Genomic DNA, 17,128 nt, shown 5'->3' on the forward strand with positions numbered 1-17,128 from the left:
GATTGTCTGATATGTTTTGTCGGTTAATTAAGGCGACGCTTTTGTCCGCCAGGGATTTTGTGATTGGGGTCCACGAGACTTTTGCCCTGAAAAACACCGTCAGGTACAAAAGTCGAGATTTTATAGGCTAAAGTTACCAATGCGGAAAAATCACCATAGTGTTTGTACAGGTAGATGGAGAAGACAGAGTTCTCTCCCATGATGTGAAAAATGCAAATAGCTTGACATAGAAAAAAATAGCTTCACATCGTTATGGCATAGTTCACTGAGCGGAGTTTGTGTGTTTCATGGCACTGTGAAGATGTCACTATAGTGTACGACATCAAAGCTTTGCTCAAACAATGTTCTGCAGTTTTATGTTTTATGTTTCCGTTGGTGCCTTCAGAAAAACAAGTGAGTTATGAGGCTTGTCTCCTTTGGAAAACTACCATGTTACAGCTTCTTTGTCACAGGATTTTCTGCTTCTAAAGTTTACCTTAGATCTGGTGTTTAAAAACACGACGTCATGGAATATAACGGTGAGACATTGTTCAAAACGATGAAAATATGAAAGCTCATCACTATCTTGGGGTAGCCTTATTTTATTGAATGATTCTTTTTCCAAAGTGACTAATTTGTTTCCATCTTTCTCTAAATGAAGTTTCGATCGACCTTCTTGTGTAGCCAGGGTTTGTGTAAGACAGGGTGGCGTCCCTTGACACAAAGGGGCTTTTCCTTCGGACTCCATTTTGAATTGACACACGTGGCTCCGCTCGGACCAATCAGCTTGTAGCCTCGCTCGCACTCGTACTCTAGTTTGTCGCCATGTTTGATATGGACGATGTAAGAGTAGAAGGGAAATTTTCCCATGGAGCCTCGCTTGTAGATTTTCCCATGATCCAGTTCTCCGGGGGATGGGCAGTATGCTGCAAGAGAAAATTTGACAGTCCAATGAGTATTGTTTGTTTGCATTGAATATTTGTTGTACATCGAAATTTATATCATTTTTAGATCATATCGCGACGCACTGCCTCACTGAAACAGTATGCTGGCACTTAACCGGGCTGCAGCACTTCAGTATAGAAGACTACAACATAGACAGTAAAACCGCAGCAGTACCGACAGTGAGATAGGTGGCAAATGTTCCCGCGGAACCGGTAAAGTACGGCCTCTTGTCAATTTACCTCAGTTACGGTTTTATTCTATCTATGGCAAATCCGCTGTTGCAAGTAGCAAAATCACCAAGAAATATTACAAAATACCCAAAGAAGACGATGTGCCAAGCAAGACTACCTATAATAACTTCCACGATTACCAAATATCAATCAATAAGGATTACGATATAACATAACAATCAAGCAAACGAAGCAATCATGATTAAATCAAAAATGTCAAGTGCCGAAGAATTAAGATTACCAAGTACCAAGGGAAATCAGAAGCACTAAGGAGGATTACCAAATTCTAAGAATGATTACAAAATGTTAAGAAGCCCGAAGTTTCAGGTTTCCAATGTGGATGAGTCAATCAAGTGTCCACTTGCACGATGCAGTATGCACAAATAATCGAACTAAATAAATACGGCTGCTTACATTCGTCACACTGTGGTTTCTGCCCCATCCACTTGCCGTAGTGACACCTTAGGAAGCGACCCCGCAGGGTGTGCCCAACCAGGCAACTGTAACGGGCCCTGTCCCCGTGCTCCTGGCCGAAAAACACCCGCCGTCCGTTAGCTACCTTGGGTGGCGGACTGACACAAGGGGCTGGACCGGAAGAGAATGGTAAGGACATCATATTTGCTTGTACTGGCAATGTGACCACACATATTTTAGTGTAGGCCGATATGTTTACATTCGAGTTTTTGTTTCATTTTGCTGATATTTATCGCTTATAATAAATATCAGTGTAATACACAATACGAACGCACACATGTTGGACTAACATTTAGCGATTCTAATATGACCTAGCTTACTTCTACAGGAGTAAAAGACTAAAAAACCTGAACACGCACTGGGATAAGTTAGTACTGCAAAGAAAGTAGTTAAAAAGGCTTTGGAGCCTTGTCAATTCTTTTCATTTAACTGAATAATATGACTTCAATAAGGTAGCATTGGCTGGCTTCGTAGGTCATCGTCAGACAAAACTGTGGGCGCATGTCACGTCAAAGAGAGCTAATCAGAATTCATGGACAATATATGTATACTGTTGTTATATATACAGCTAAAATCCGTTCAAATATAATTCAAATGTCAAACAAATACATTAGAAAACTTCATCAAACAGAGACTATGCGGTGATAGCCAATAAATGCGTACAGGGTTTGCAGTGCGGGATTACCGTCCACGTGCCGTTCTTGCATGTGACTGTCGACGTGTCGTTCAGGACGAGACCGTTTAAACATTCAAACTGGATGGCTATGCCATGGTCCACCCAGACTGCTTCGCGTCCCTCCACGACGGTACCGTTAGCTATAGCTGGGACCTGACACTGACCTGGAGTGGAGAATTTAGATGGGGAAATATCAACAACAGCACAAGACGAAGTTGGTTATTTAAGTGAGTATAATTTTAATTCGAGGTAATTCCATTTCACGAAACTAAAAAATGAATCGTGGTTGCTAATCCTTTGCATAGAGTAACGTTCTGATCTCAGAAAGTTCATACTTCAGAAACGCTCACATAAAAAGAACCATAACAAAACGTCTTGTTGATTGCATCAACAACCGATCAGTGTAAATCTGCTAACTGGACTTAAACTGACAAAAAGATGAAAACTTCAATGAGGCCGTTGTCATGAATAACATAGCGTTTTTCTGATGGGCCGAAAGTTTAACGTGCTGGAGATTTGTGATAGGTTACAGAGCGCTTTAAGCAAAGCGGTTTAAACGAGGCACCTCTGGCGCCTAAAGTAATTGGGGCCTCAGTTGCGTATAGTTCACAAACAGTCTATGGTATATTCCTTTCCTCTGTCATCATATTTTGTGTGAAAGCCGACTAGTAACGCATTACTCCAAACTATGCGAGAAAACAATTGTCAGTTCAGCTTAGACCCGAATCGCCATTACACGGGATCAGGTGCCCGATAACACCTGTTGCCAGAACTTAACTAGGTGAAACTCACCCCAGCACTTGGGCAGTGGGTAGGACCATTCCCCGTTCTCCTGGCACTGCGTGGAAAAGGAGGGTCCGTCAAACACAGTCCGGACGTTACAGCTATAGCGAGAGAGACCAGGGCACAAAATGTTAATAAGCATTCACACGCATGTAATGTCACTGCAAAGGGTCGGACATGGCGCTTATATTTGGGTGGATAGGGCTTGGATCTGGGTGGTTGGGTGGGTGAGTAGGGAAGATTGTTTGGGCGGATGGGTTTGTATGAGTGGGTGAGTGGGTGTGGTTAGGTGGGTATGGATAAGGTTATTTGATGTATGGTCAAACTTTCAGTTGTTACCACAGTATATATATATATATAATATATATATATATATATATATATATATATATATATATATATATATATATATATATATATATATTTTTTCTTCATTGATGGAAAGTCGTTTGATGACCAGAGTTTTGACAAGAACAGCAAGGCTCTGTTTACTCTCCGCGCTGCAGTCTTTCGTATTGATCCAGAATCCACGTTAGCATTCTATCAGATCTGGATTTGGCCGAAAAGAGGTTTTAACCAGTTTGAATTTATTAACAACAAAAAGAACACTCCAGTGTGGTTCTCGAAAGCTAATATAACATAAACAAGGTATTTATGCAAATGGGACAAGTTTACAAGTTGCCAGCATATTCTGATATCTTTACCAAACAAATGACGTCTTTTTTCGCTTATCATCCTGAACAACTCGATGGCTGATTTGTGACGCAAATAACAGCTGATCCTTCTGAAATGCACATTATTATTACTCGGTTAAATCAGTAAAGGAACCCTACGTTTTCTAATCACTTCAGACATTTTAGCAGAAATTCAGAAAAAATATTGAAATTAAGAATACTTTTAAATCACAAATGCTTAAATCTTTACGACTACAATCGATAACTTATTTGATTATCAGGTCTTGGTTTGTTGACCTACCGGAAGAAGAAGACTGACCCCACGGAGGTCTTGTGGCCATCCAGGTATCCATTCCATAATGGCGGTGGTCTGCCACAGTTGATCTCTGACGAGGAAGAGAGAATGAAAGTGAGAATCGGAAAAGTGTAACAAATGCTGCCCACATTTTGCAAGAAATGTTTATTTGTTTATGTATTTATTTTATTAGTGTTATCTGACGCCGTACTCAAGAATATTTCACTTATACGACGGCTGCCGGCATTATGGTGGGAGAAAGCCGGGCAGAGCGATCGCATAGGTGAGAGGCTCCTGGGTTATTGCGTCTCACTGGCGCCTCTAAGAAATATTTAGTTTCTAATGTATAAACAGCAGTTATTACTTAAGATAAAGAGTAAGTATATGGGTTCTCGAAGAAGAAAAACAGCTTCACAACAATGCAATGACTATCGATTTAATATACATCATGGTTGTACACTTGGGTAAACAGTTTGTGAATCGGAAAGGAAGGATCTGAAGGCCTTGCTACGGCAGTCTCTCGCCGACTTGTAGACCGAATTACTATATCGATTCGTTATGGTTAAAAAAAAATGTATTCGTTCCTTGTTTTTAATCTGATTTCTAGTGACTAGCCTAAAACACCGGTTTCAGTGTTGTTCTTGACTTCAGCCAATTTACCTCTTGTCTTTCATATGTATAGTAAATACTAACATTGGCCCTGCGTAACTCAAAGCATTCTTAAATGAAAGGAGCTATTTCCCTCAAATTGAGATTATGTACCTAAATCCATTTCTAAGTACAGGGTTTTCCGACAATGTGACTGAATGCACGTTATACCTTAAGAAGTATAAAATCGAGCATTAATTGTAAAACGACATTCGTCTTCAACGGCATTTAGTGTATACAATTCACACTTTCTCAGTTCTTGTCAAACCTAGCACTGTATAAACTACAACTGATAGTTTCTGTTCTTATCTGGCGGATTGAGATGAATCTGGTGATAAAGCACACTCTACCTTGACACAAGGGGTCGTGCCCGCTCCAAGCTCCATCCGCCTGGCATCGGCGTTTTGCTGAGCCAATCACACGATAGCCTGCCACACAAGTGACCATGATTTCCGAACGTAAGTAAACTGAGCTCCGATTGGTGAAATCGTACCGTAGTCAGGGGCGCTCACTTCCGGGCATTTTACAGCTGAAAACAGAGGAAAAGCTAAATAGTAGAGGATATTGTCTATTTCGGTTGTAATTATTTGCCAACATAAACATTGCAACATTTGCGCGGATATTGAAATTTCATTGTCTGTTTTTTGTTACATTTATTTCTCAGACTTAGTTAAATTTTCTCACAGTTATCTAACCTAGGACTATTGTATATAGGGATGGCAATCGGTTGTAGACATCAAACACACCGCCGTCAAGCAAATGTGCCAAATTCTTGAATACAAATCACGTCGACGTGCTCCTCATGAACTTCTCTTTCATCTGAAATATTTTTGGTATTGTAATTTTATTATTCTCTAAGCTATTTGAGTTTGGTAGGAACCATCATTCGGAAAGACTAAGTTTTTAATTCGAATGTGTTTGAATCCGTTTGAAGCGATACAAGTGTTATTGAAAAGCTGAAGGGGTATATCTCGGTATCTAATAACCCCAGATGTCAGAAATCAAAAGTGTTATAAAAGACCACAGGGGAGCAACGACAGTACGATAGTTGGTAAATGGTCACATGCGTAACGAATGAAATATGGCCGTGTGATTTTCTTCCTCTAACTGTTTACGTAAACTTGTACATACCGCGTTCCCAGTCCAAAGAATAGTTACATGTACGTTTTCTATACGATGCGTTATTATTACGGCACTACCATGCTCAGCTGTGGAAATCAGAACAATAGAGAACCTTTCTCGCCTCAGGTAATTCTGTTCCAAGCTGTGTAGTTCATTATTCTTTCTTGCATTTGCGAGGACGAATTATGTGCAAGCTGGAAACATAGTACTCATGTGTTACTGTACCAAGAGAATAATGGCCATTCCGGCACCATTGTCACCCCGATGGTGACATTCCTAGTCACCACTGGGGAAAGGCTCTCCGACTTTTTCACATCTGTATTCATTTCCATTTTATAGCGTTATGTAATACCCGGTTATTTGATTGGCTGGCAGACTCACCTTGGCAGACTGGCACGGCGCCAGACCATTCCCCATTGGCTGAACAAACCCTGTGAGGTCGTCCAATCAGCTCGTAGCCCTCATTACAGTGGTATGTGACGCGGCTAGGGTAGGTGAATTTGTAACCCTCCTTCCAACCGTTCAGAATATCACCCGGGTAACCACAGCTCCGTGCTACAAAAGTGATTTAACGTCGACGACAAATTTGTAGCAATAAATTGTTTTACCACGAGATATTTTGATTGGTACTCAAATTGTATTCTGATCTTCTTGGAATTGAACCCAACAGCGCCGATTACATGTAAGAAAAATGTCGTCTAAAGGAGAATAAATGTGCAAGTCTATAGCAAATATGTCTGCAAATCAACGACGCCACTCTGAAACATTTGTACTTAGGGCGCCATATTGTTTTTAGAACAATGTGTAAGCAACTGTGACAGATGACTTACCTGAACAGGTGAGTCTAGGTCCGATCCACTCGCCGTCCCCGCTGCACATGGCCTTCTCGTAACCGTCCTTGTAGAAACCAAACTCACACTCGTAGTTTAGCTGAGTGCCCGAGGGGAAGGAGGTCTGACCTCGGGGTGCGTCGTGGTTAGCGTTAGGGAAATCCGGCGGTAGGCCACATGAAACTACGGAGCAGAAATAATTTATGTATTTAGCTGATTGTTGTTTATAACAGGAATGCTCAGGAATTTTTCACTTTTACGATGGCGGTGAGTTTTATGGGTGGTGGAAACTGCTGTTCTCAAGATTCGGTCACTTCATTAGCAAGTCAGAATTGATATGTTCATGGAATGACCACAAAAGGAAATATTGATTTATTAATGAATTTTTGACGAAGACGGTAAACTTAGGATAATGAAAGATGGATTTTGATTAAGTATCTGAAAAACTTATAGCTCCTAAAGTAAAGTGGCAAATATGTGATGGTAATATATACAGCTTGGAAATGACAAAAAACACATAAAAGCCTGCAACTGAGCTATTATCACCCGAGTGAAACAATAACACAGGGCTTACAATTTAGAGTGTAAAAGAAAAACAAGGGTATGTACAGAAAAAGGAAAACATTCACGTTGGTGAGCATCATGTACATTGTATAGAAACAAAACAAAATCACCAGAAGCTTGAAGCTACATGTGGTGCATACAATTATTTCTAAGCACTGAATAAAGACAATGGCACTGAGATCACGTTGTTCAGGGAAGGCTTGTGTTTGGCTATATATACTGACTCTTTTACTTTCAGTTTGAAATAGGTTTAACTTTAATCAAGAGCTTCGTGCGTCAGTTTATATGGACTATGCCCGGTTTTGAGGCAGTGGTCACCTAGAGCAGATAATTTATATTTAAAGCTGCTGACGTCGTGTTCAAGTAACCTGTCAAGTAATGATTGTTACTGTGAGCAAACTGATGGGGTCGCAATGGGGTCGCAATGGGGTCGCAATGGGGTCAGCTCTGGCCCCTGTTATGGCTGATTTCCTCATGAACTTTTTCTACCTTCAGTTTGTGCACAAACAGGACCTTTACTTTCGCCCCTGCTGAATACAAACGATATGTTGACGACACTTTCTTGGCTTTCAATAGAGAAGATGATGTCCACAAAAGCGGCATACCTTACCTCAGGTCACACTAGTATCAAATTCACATCAGAACCTGAAACTAACCAGACTCTTCCTTTCTTAGACATTCTCATCTCAAAGGCCAACTCCACAACTGAAACTGGACTTTCTACTAAGTCAAGTTGTTTCATATCCAAAATCCACAAAATCACCCTCATCAGTACATTACTTCACAGATCTTGGCAGGTATTCAATTCATATAAATTTTTTCTGTCACAATTACAACATCTTTAGAAAACCTTACAAAAGAATGATTTCCATCAGCATATAACGGACCAAACCATTAAACAATTTCTTGACAATAAATTCAAACCTAAGGTTGAGAAATTAAAACAATATGTCCCTGAAGAGAAACTTATCTATCTTAAATTACCATATCTAGGACCAAACACAAACCAGTTTTGTGGTTACTTGAACACTCTTAACAAGCTCATTCCCTGTACTAAAATTGTTTTAATTTCCGAAAAGAAAATCAATCCCACAAGTTATGTACACGAAATAAGAAAAAAAAAACAGATAAAAACACAAAGCCCGTGTACAGCCATGCAGTAGCAAACTTTATTTACCTCGTTCACAGCTGGGCTCCTTTCCGTCCCATTTTCCGTCCGGCGTACAGGTTCGCTCTTTACGTCCAGCCAAATAGTATCCGGGCAGACAGGAGTAGATAGCCTTAGAGCCAATCATATTCGGTGGCACAATCTCCACTTCGCCGAAATCTATAGAGGGTAGAAGCGGACATCCGGCATCTGGGGAGGGAACGGAAGAAAGGTATGAGAGTAATGGTGTGCCCGGAAGTGAAGAAAAGACACGGGAAGTGGTGTCGAAGAATCATGATAAACGTATATATTACCCTATTCACCTTGGTATTCTAGCGGCATTTTCAAATGACTATCTTTAAGACAAAGACAAGACCATGAAGTTAGAAGGTAATAAAAGTGAAATGAACTAAGCTTTGTAGTTGTCCTCGCATAAAGCATTTGTTGATTCCACATCTAACACATCTGTCTAGCATGTGCAAGATCTCAAGCAATTTCGCTGATCAAGCAATTTCATTGATCAAGCAATTTCATTCATCTTCTGCACTGAATGATTACTAGATCTGATACAACACCTGTTTTCATACCGATACGTACGGTACTAATAGCAACCTCCTCTACGTTGATTGTCGCCTACCATGTACTCCTATCTTCTTCTGCCAATATGGTAAAGGCGTTTAATTAATGCGCGCCGAAGTGTCGTAAGTAAACCACTAACATTTCAAATAATTCTTAGACTGAGCAAACTATCGTATGCGATCATCCTCGACCACTTACTGCTAATATTGTTACCAATGCCCCATTAACAACCATAAGACGATAGGAATCCGCAATTGCAAATGTCTTGTCGTTGACCATGTCGAACAATAAGGACTGACATGAAAACGCTTCACTCAGCTTAATCCATATACTCACGTGCACAGGTCATGTTAGGTCCCACCCAGACACCCCCACCCACGCACCAGGCTGTATCGATGCTGCCCTCAGGTGCCGTAAAGTCTTCGTTGCAGGTGTACCGCAACATGGTCCCCAGGGGGAAGTTCTGTGCCCCGGCTCCGTTATGCTGGGCATGGTGTACCAGAGGTGGGGTATGACATTCATAATCACCTGTAATAGTGACACGCAGCACTTTCACTTTCTGTTCCTTTAAATGTATGTTCTTTGTCATTCTTGGATAACATCGTGTACTCGCACAGTCAGGCTAATGTTCGAAATAAAGGTCACGTGTCTAGTGTAGAGAACAAAAGCTCTTGCCCACTATTCATAAAGATTCTACTAATTTGGTTCATAGAGGAATTTATGTCTTTGTATACAACATTCGCATTTAGCGAAGGGAATTCTGAAGACCTTAGAATATTTACTGTTTGCCTAAATGAAATTCATAGAATAGATTGTACAGGAATTTTCAAAGATAAAATGTTTCTTTAAAGAATATTTATAATATCACAAAAACTATAAAAAAAATGACTTCAGGAAGATAAAATGCTTCCTGATGACATCCTTTGTTGTCAAAGGGAGTATAGCTAACCGATTGTTAAATTTTTAACAAGTGACCCACCTATGTTTCTGTTCAGCTCACATCTTGGTTCGTCGCCTTTCCAAGTCTCGTCTCCTTGACAAACCCGATGTGACTTTCCGTGTAAAATGTACCCGTCATTACACTGGTACTTTGCCAGGGCACCGAATTTGTTAAAAGGGATGATCTCGACCAGTCCGTTTTCCACCTTGGTGTTGAGACCACGACACCGCAGATCTGTGACAGAGAGAAAACATGAGTGGCAGGTGTGTCGATGCATACTTACTCAGTAGTATTTTCTGCCAAACTGTTTTTTACACACTTTCAGAGCCATTATATGCAGTTCTTCCAGGGGACCAGTGACCAATGAGGTCGCGAGTTCGAATCCAGCCCTAGATGGTTTGGTGGAGGCTAAAGCAGGTATAAGGCACCCGATGCCGGGCGACTGTTCACTCCTGTCAATCCGGTGTGCACCGGACATGCATAATATCCGGTTTCATCAAATCATAAATTTTACAGCCCTTTTATCCGGTTTAAAAAAAATATTAAACATTTGGTTTAAAAAATGCTTGAAATTCCGTTTTGGCCGTTACTGCCATCAAAAGGCTCTGCTTTGTGGGAGAATACACTCCTAGCGATCAGAACGGACATGGTCAGTGGAGTGATTCGCAAATAAAGTTTTGTCCAAAACGCACAAAATAACCAATGCCGAATGATTGGAGGTTTGACGTAAATGTTTCGCCACTAATTCTTGGGGTGTTCTGTATTTCTTTCAATAAGAAATGAACGAATGTTTATGATCTTATTTATATCGTTATAAAGAAAGATATACAGCAAAAATATTAACTTGAAATTCGTTTGGCACATGGCCTGTTTCTTTAAAGAATAATATCCAAACTTTCTATATAAAACAAAGGAATTAGTCATATTCGTATATTATAGGATACAATAACCTGTATATTTTAGTACAACACAAATACTAATTTCAAATAGTTCATTTAGCACGTTGCTTGGTTTTAAACAAGTGATGTCCAAAGAAAATCAGTGTATCTTATAATCTGCAACGAAGTTCATGCATGCTTGCTAAATAAAACCAGTAAAACTTTCTGAATAACAGACAGTAGACTGCTCTCTTTGGTCTTCCATATACGCTGTTATCTGATTGGATTTATAGCGCCTGTGTAATAGGGGAATGGAGTATCTTTTGTTCCCGGCACACACCGCCTAACGTGAGCAGCTGAAAGCGGCATCTATGTTCCACCCTAATAACTGGATCGATTCCGAGTCAAAATCCGCAACAAAAACTTAGGGATGGCGTTTTGAATGCCTCGTTCTGTTCTTACAGTGTTAAAACGTTCTCGGTGATTTTTTTCCCGTCTGAGGGCAGATGGCCCGTATCAGGCTGTGATGAGTAAATTCAACCTTTCTTCTGACCCCGCCATTTTCTCGCCGGCTATAGAAAGTTCTACAAGCCTCAATCAGCCGACGATTCAGGAATGGACAGCCATTTGGATTGAGGCCCGGATCGATCGGCACGCGCTACTTTTGGCAATTCACCAAAAACACGGCCGACAGATGGCGTTTTGGAAAAACCCAAGGAAGATTTATCGGCGCCCGTAATGAACATGTCTTCTATTCAGAGAGAAAAATTGTTCCATATTCATTCAAACATCTCACCAAGCTGAAGCTAAAAAGCAATTTTCCTGGAGATATTAAGTCAGGTTTTTCAGTCGTGTGTATGTTTTCTACGCGGTGATGAAAAAAAAAATACTTCACCATCGCCGATGGTCATTATTGAGTTTTATTAATAACTGGACGTCATCAATCTAGCGCAAAACCGCATTTATTAAAGAATAAATTGGCACCGGAGTTTTAAAGGCTTGGAATTTATTTTCGCTTTTGGCAGACAGGAGGAATGTATACTAGAGACATATAATGGGTTCCCCTTGTCAACAGGACGGTGAATTAAAAAAGCCTTGACCTAAGACAACGGCTTTTGGTCAGTCTCATTAAACTACGTGTCGAGAGTTTTGTCCATGTCACTAATAATATGCTGGTTTCTTTGTCTGCTCGATATTTAACAACATTGCGTAGTGCATTGATGGGTAGGCTGAGGCAGTGCCAATTTATGGTGGCTCTTCCAGGACGAGATATACGTAGTGGTGCCTTACTGGAACGCCGGGGACGTGGCTCGATGAATCTACCTCTTGGCCACAACCAATCGGTCTCCAACAAGTAAGGTGGCAGGATCGAATCCAGCTGTGCTTCTACACGAATCAAATTTATTATTATTTATAAATAAACGCCGTACTCAAGGATATTTCACTCACGACCACCCGCAGGCTGCTGAACGAGCTTCCCAGTATGGTCGGGGAGGACTAATCAAATAAATAAATAAATAAATAAATAACTATCTACTGGACCACCATGGTGAATTCATTAGATATGACCTGACAGGATAATGGCAGCAAGCCTAAGAGTAGTGTCATGTTGAGATATATGAGGACAATCTCCACTGGCGTATCCCTGAAAGTGTTCTCTGCTAGTCTGAAACCGTTGGTGGAATCCTCACCAGGTGCAGAGATACCTAGCTAGCCTTCTGGGCCCACGTGTACATCATGAACCCCACAAACTCCGTACAGTGCAGTTTTCCTTTACATATTCATTTGATTAATGCTTAAAGCCGAAATCAATATTTTTTTCCCCATTTTTTGACGGCAGTCCGCTTTTTACGCGGAAAAGTGGGCTACCCAAAGTAAACCACCAGCGTCATGTATCTCGACCTCAACGGTCATATCAGCTCTATCAAACCTGGTTAAGCCTCAGAGGGCCTCAGAGCAGATGATTCCATTCTCTCACACCCACCAGTGTACTTGCTAATTGAACAAAAAGCCTTCCATCGCCTTTAACAAGTGACAATACACTCACTTGGGTTTGTACAGCTTCTTTCGTACTCACGGATATATTCACTTAGGTTTATACAGCTTCTGCCGCACTGACAGATATACTCACTGGGTTTTATACAGCTTCTCCCGCACTGACAGATATACTCGCTGAGGGTTATAAGTTTCTGTCTCGCTCAATGATATATTCACTTGGGTTCATACTTGTTCTGTCACACTCACGGATATACTCACTTGGGTCCATACTTGTTCTGTCACACTCACGGATATACTCACTTGGGTCCATACTTGTTCTGTCACACTCACGGATATACTCACTTGGGTTCATACTTGTTCTGTCACACTCACGGATATACTCACATGGGTTCATACTTGTTCTGTCACACTCACGGATATACTCACTTGGGTTCATACTTGTTCTGTCACACTCACGGATATACTCACTTGGGTTCATACTTGTTCTGTCACACTCACGGATATACTCACTTGGGTTCATACTTGTTCTGTCACACTCACGGATATACTCACTTGGGTTCATACTTGTTCTGTCACACTCACGGATATACTCACTTGGGTCCATACTTGTTCTGTCACACTCACGGATATACTCACTTGGGTTCATACTTGTTCTGTCACACTCACGGATATACTCACTTGGGTTCATACTTGTTCTGTCACACTCACGGATATACTCACATGGGTTCATACTTGTTCTGTCACACTCACGGATATACTCACTTGGGTTCATACTTGTTCTGTCACACTCACGGATATACTCACTTGGGTCCATACTTGTTCTGTCACACTCACGGATATACTCACTTGGGTTCATACTTGTTCTGTCACACTCACGGATATACTCACATGGGTTCATACTTGTTCTGTCACACTCACGGATATACTCACTTGGGTTCATACTTGTTCTGTCACACTCACGGATATACTCACTTGAGTTCATGCTTGTTCTGTCACACTCACGGATATACTCACTTGGGTTCATACTTGTTCTGTTACACTCACGGATATACTCACTTGGGTTCATACTTGTTCTGTCACTCACGGATATACTCACTTGGGTTCATACTTGTTCTGTTACACTCACGGATATACTCACTTGGGTTCATACTTGTTCTGTCACACTCACGGATATACTCACTTGGGTTCATACTTGTTCTGTCACACTCACGGATATACTCACTTGGGTCCATACTTGTTCTGTCACACTCACGAATATACTCACTTGGGTTCATACTTGTTCTGTCACACTCACGGATATACTCACATGGGTTCATACTTGTTCTGTCACACTCACGGATATACTCACTTGGGTTCATACTTGTTCTGTCACACTCACGGATATACTCACTTGGGTCCATACTTGTTCTGTCACACTCACGGATATACTCACTTGGGTTCATACTTGTTCTGTCACACTCACGGATATACTCACATGGGTTCATACTTGTTCTGTCACACTCACGGATATACTCACTTGGGTTCATACTTGTTCTGTCACACTCACGGATATACTCACTTGAGTTCATGCTTGTTCTGTCACACTCACGGATATACTCACTTGGGTTCATACTTGTTCTGTTACACTCACGGATATACTCACTTGGGTTCATACTTGTTCTGTTACACTCACGGATATACTCACTTGGGTTCATACTTGTTCTGTCACTCACGGATATACTCACTTGGGTTCATACTTGTTCTGTTACACTCACGGATATACTCACTTGGGTTCATACTTGTTCTGTCACACTCACGGATATACTCACTTGGGTTCATACTTGTTCTGTCACACTCACGGATATACTCACTTGGGTCCATACTTGTTCTGTCACACTCACGAATATACTCACATGGGTTCATACTTGTTCTGTTACACTCACGGATATACTCACTTGGGTTCATACTTGTTCTGTTACACTCACGGATATACTCACTTGGGTTCATACTTGTTCTGTCACTCACGGATATACTCACTTGGGTTTATACAGCTTCTGCCGCATTCTCCGTCACACAAACATTTCTTCTTGGAACTGACACAGTCCGCGTCTGTAGCACATCTCTTCAAGCAGTGTCGAGTTGTCGTGCCGTCGTCCCGTGGACATCCCTCGTCTTCATCTGTCAAAGTGATTGATTGACCAATTGATTAATTGATTGATTATTAAACTATTCATTGCTGTATATTTGATTCGCTTTAGTCATTCATTCATCCTTCCTTTCATTCAGATATTCTTACTTACAGTTATTTCCTTATTTGATTGTAACCACACTCCAAAATAATTTACTCACAAGATGGGGGAAATCGGTCCCTAGTATTTACATACTCAATAAATTATCCCGTTATTTGATGGTTCATTCGTTCTTTCTTTTAATTCTTCTTTTAGCCAGCCTTCCAATATTTTTTTCAGTTCATTAATTTTTGCTTTATTTCGTATAATCACGTACAGATCTAGTTTAATGCGTAATTTTGTGAATACATAACGAATGTAATAAAGGTTTTTATTTAATCACATATAATCACATTCTGACCCTTCAGGTAGACAATGAGTAGAAGGACGAGCCGTAAGACAAGCACCGGATTATATAACTGACAAACATATACGATTTAAAGCAGGTGGGGGTGGGGGTGGAAGGTGGAGAGGAGTTTTGTGTGTACCGATCGGATCTCCACAACACATTTGGCACGTGTCAGGAGATAGTGTAATCGTGTAGGTTCTATCTTCCATATTATAATCTATGCTACACAAGTGATCGATCTTCCACTTCACCACACACAAGTCTTAAACAATATTACGATTATAGAACCATTACACGTACGTATAGAGCTGAACTGTTTGATATGTGGTCACTCATTTCCGGAAGTGGTACGTTTTGACCTCTACAGATCGGAAGTGAAATAAGCCCTCTGGAGATTGCAAGTGTATACAGGTGACTGACATTTTGAACTCTGCTGTCCAGATTTCGCGTAAGCCCAAGACAACTGTAAAGTCATACGCAGGCTCTCTTCTTTATATAAATAAGTATAATCTCACCGCAAAATGAACGTGAAGGATTTACGCCGAAAAGCCAGATCGCGGATTTTTTTTGTTTTACTTCCCAATCCGTTACATCAGGACAATTGTAATATCTCAAATGTTTGGTAAGGAGCCAATCGGGACTGAGCTTCTGAGTTTACAAAGCATCCTACACAAGGTAGCCTTTCCCCGACAAAGAAAGCTTCCAGAGTCAATCAAAGACGTCTATCTTTGGCTTACGTACACATAGATGTTTGCCAAACATTCCGGATTAGCCAAATTCCAGGAATCGAATACATATTGTTTGTATACGGTCTTTCATAAGTCTTTTTTGTATAAGTCTTTCATAAACAACTGTAGACTTCATAGACAGCCGGTCGATTAGGATTACTCGATATTTCAGTGTGGTGTATAGCATTACACGATGTTCCTTTAAGTTGACGAATAGAAACAATTAGGTGTACACAATCCAAATAGCCTAGATATGGTGAAATGGGTACAGATATAAAGAAGTTAGTGTATGTAACGGCATTCGTATGGCAGCTAATTTCAGGAACAGTACAGATTCTCTCCTTCAGCAAGAACATGGAAGTGATATATAACCCATTGTTGGCAACTTTTCTGTTGCTGTAGACGAAATGCAACTATTTGAACAATGGGATCGCGAAATCGAATCCAGCTCTTGCTCTTTTTTATGGCTTTATCGCTGGAGTATTTTCAGGTATCAAAACAATCGCGATCGTGTTTACCCGTCAATTTCTTCAAAGTAGAAACATTTTTCGAATAACTAAATACATAAATAAAAAACAATATATCAAAACATTTACTGTAACCTACATTCAGTATTGTTAATATGGTAAAGCACTGGCATACATCTACCTATAACGTACCTGCTTTAGAGAGACTGCACAGAGAAGCAAACACGAGGGCAGCGAGGCCAAAACGAAACCAGCAAGCCGTCTTCATTTTGTGACGCGCGGCACAGTCAGAACAATGGAAAATGAAACAAGCTGTCCTTTGTCCCAAAGGCAAGTCGAACACACACTTTGTACAATGTAATCGTGAAGATTCGATGTATTTGAGAGTGGAAATCCGTGGTAATTCAGCTGTATACCTCACGAGTAAATTGCCACGCAGAAGTAAAATATTGTACAAGTAGGCTAATATCTTTCGCAGCGCTGACCAAAAATATCCTGTTTGTGCTATAGATAATTGTATAGACAGAGCGTAAATCTGGCGCGCTGAAGCCACAGCGGGTCTATCTAGTCAACCGGATACAACCCATCTTTTAGAAGGTAACGCGATATACGCAT

At 40.7% G+C, this 17,128-nt stretch overlaps 1 protein-coding gene across 1 annotated transcript; it reads right to left on the minus strand.

The window, feature by feature from the left end:
* Window positions 1–143: 143 nt before the first annotated feature.
* On the minus strand, window positions 144–16,884 carry LOC135463509 (protein lev-9-like). The gene is made up of 13 exons (XM_064740768.1): window positions 16,706–16,884; window positions 14,779–14,919; window positions 9,926–10,120; window positions 9,283–9,474; window positions 8,398–8,577; window positions 6,657–6,839; window positions 6,208–6,381; window positions 5,055–5,132; window positions 4,063–4,147; window positions 3,097–3,188; window positions 2,292–2,468; window positions 1,569–1,739; window positions 144–905 (listed from the first exon to the last, which is right to left on the minus strand). Exons 1-13 carry the CDS (start codon window positions 16,779–16,781, stop codon window positions 631–633), a joined length of 2,019 nt encoding a protein of 672 aa, XP_064596838.1. The 5' UTR covers window positions 16,782–16,884; the 3' UTR covers window positions 144–630.
* Between the last annotated feature and the right edge of the window lie 244 nt (window positions 16,885–17,128).

This window comes from Liolophura sinensis, chromosome 3 (genome assembly GCF_032854445.1).
Source record: "Liolophura sinensis isolate JHLJ2023 chromosome 3, CUHK_Ljap_v2, whole genome shotgun sequence".
Lineage (NCBI taxonomy): Eukaryota > Metazoa > Mollusca > Polyplacophora > Chitonida > Chitonidae > Liolophura > Liolophura sinensis.

Coding starts and splice junctions, on each gene's coding strand:
- LOC135463509 (XM_064740768.1), bottom strand. CDS start 16,781: ATGAAGACGGCTTGCTGGTTTCGTTTTGGCCTCGCTGCCCTCGTGTTT. Junction 6,840..8,397: donor GGAGCCCAGCTGTGAACGAG/GTAAATAAAGTT, acceptor TCTGCTCCGTAG/TTTCATGTGGCCTACCGCCG. Junction 906..1,568: donor GAAACCACAGTGTGACGAAT/GTAAGCAGCCGT, acceptor TTTCTCTTGCAG/CATACTGCCCATCCCCCGGA.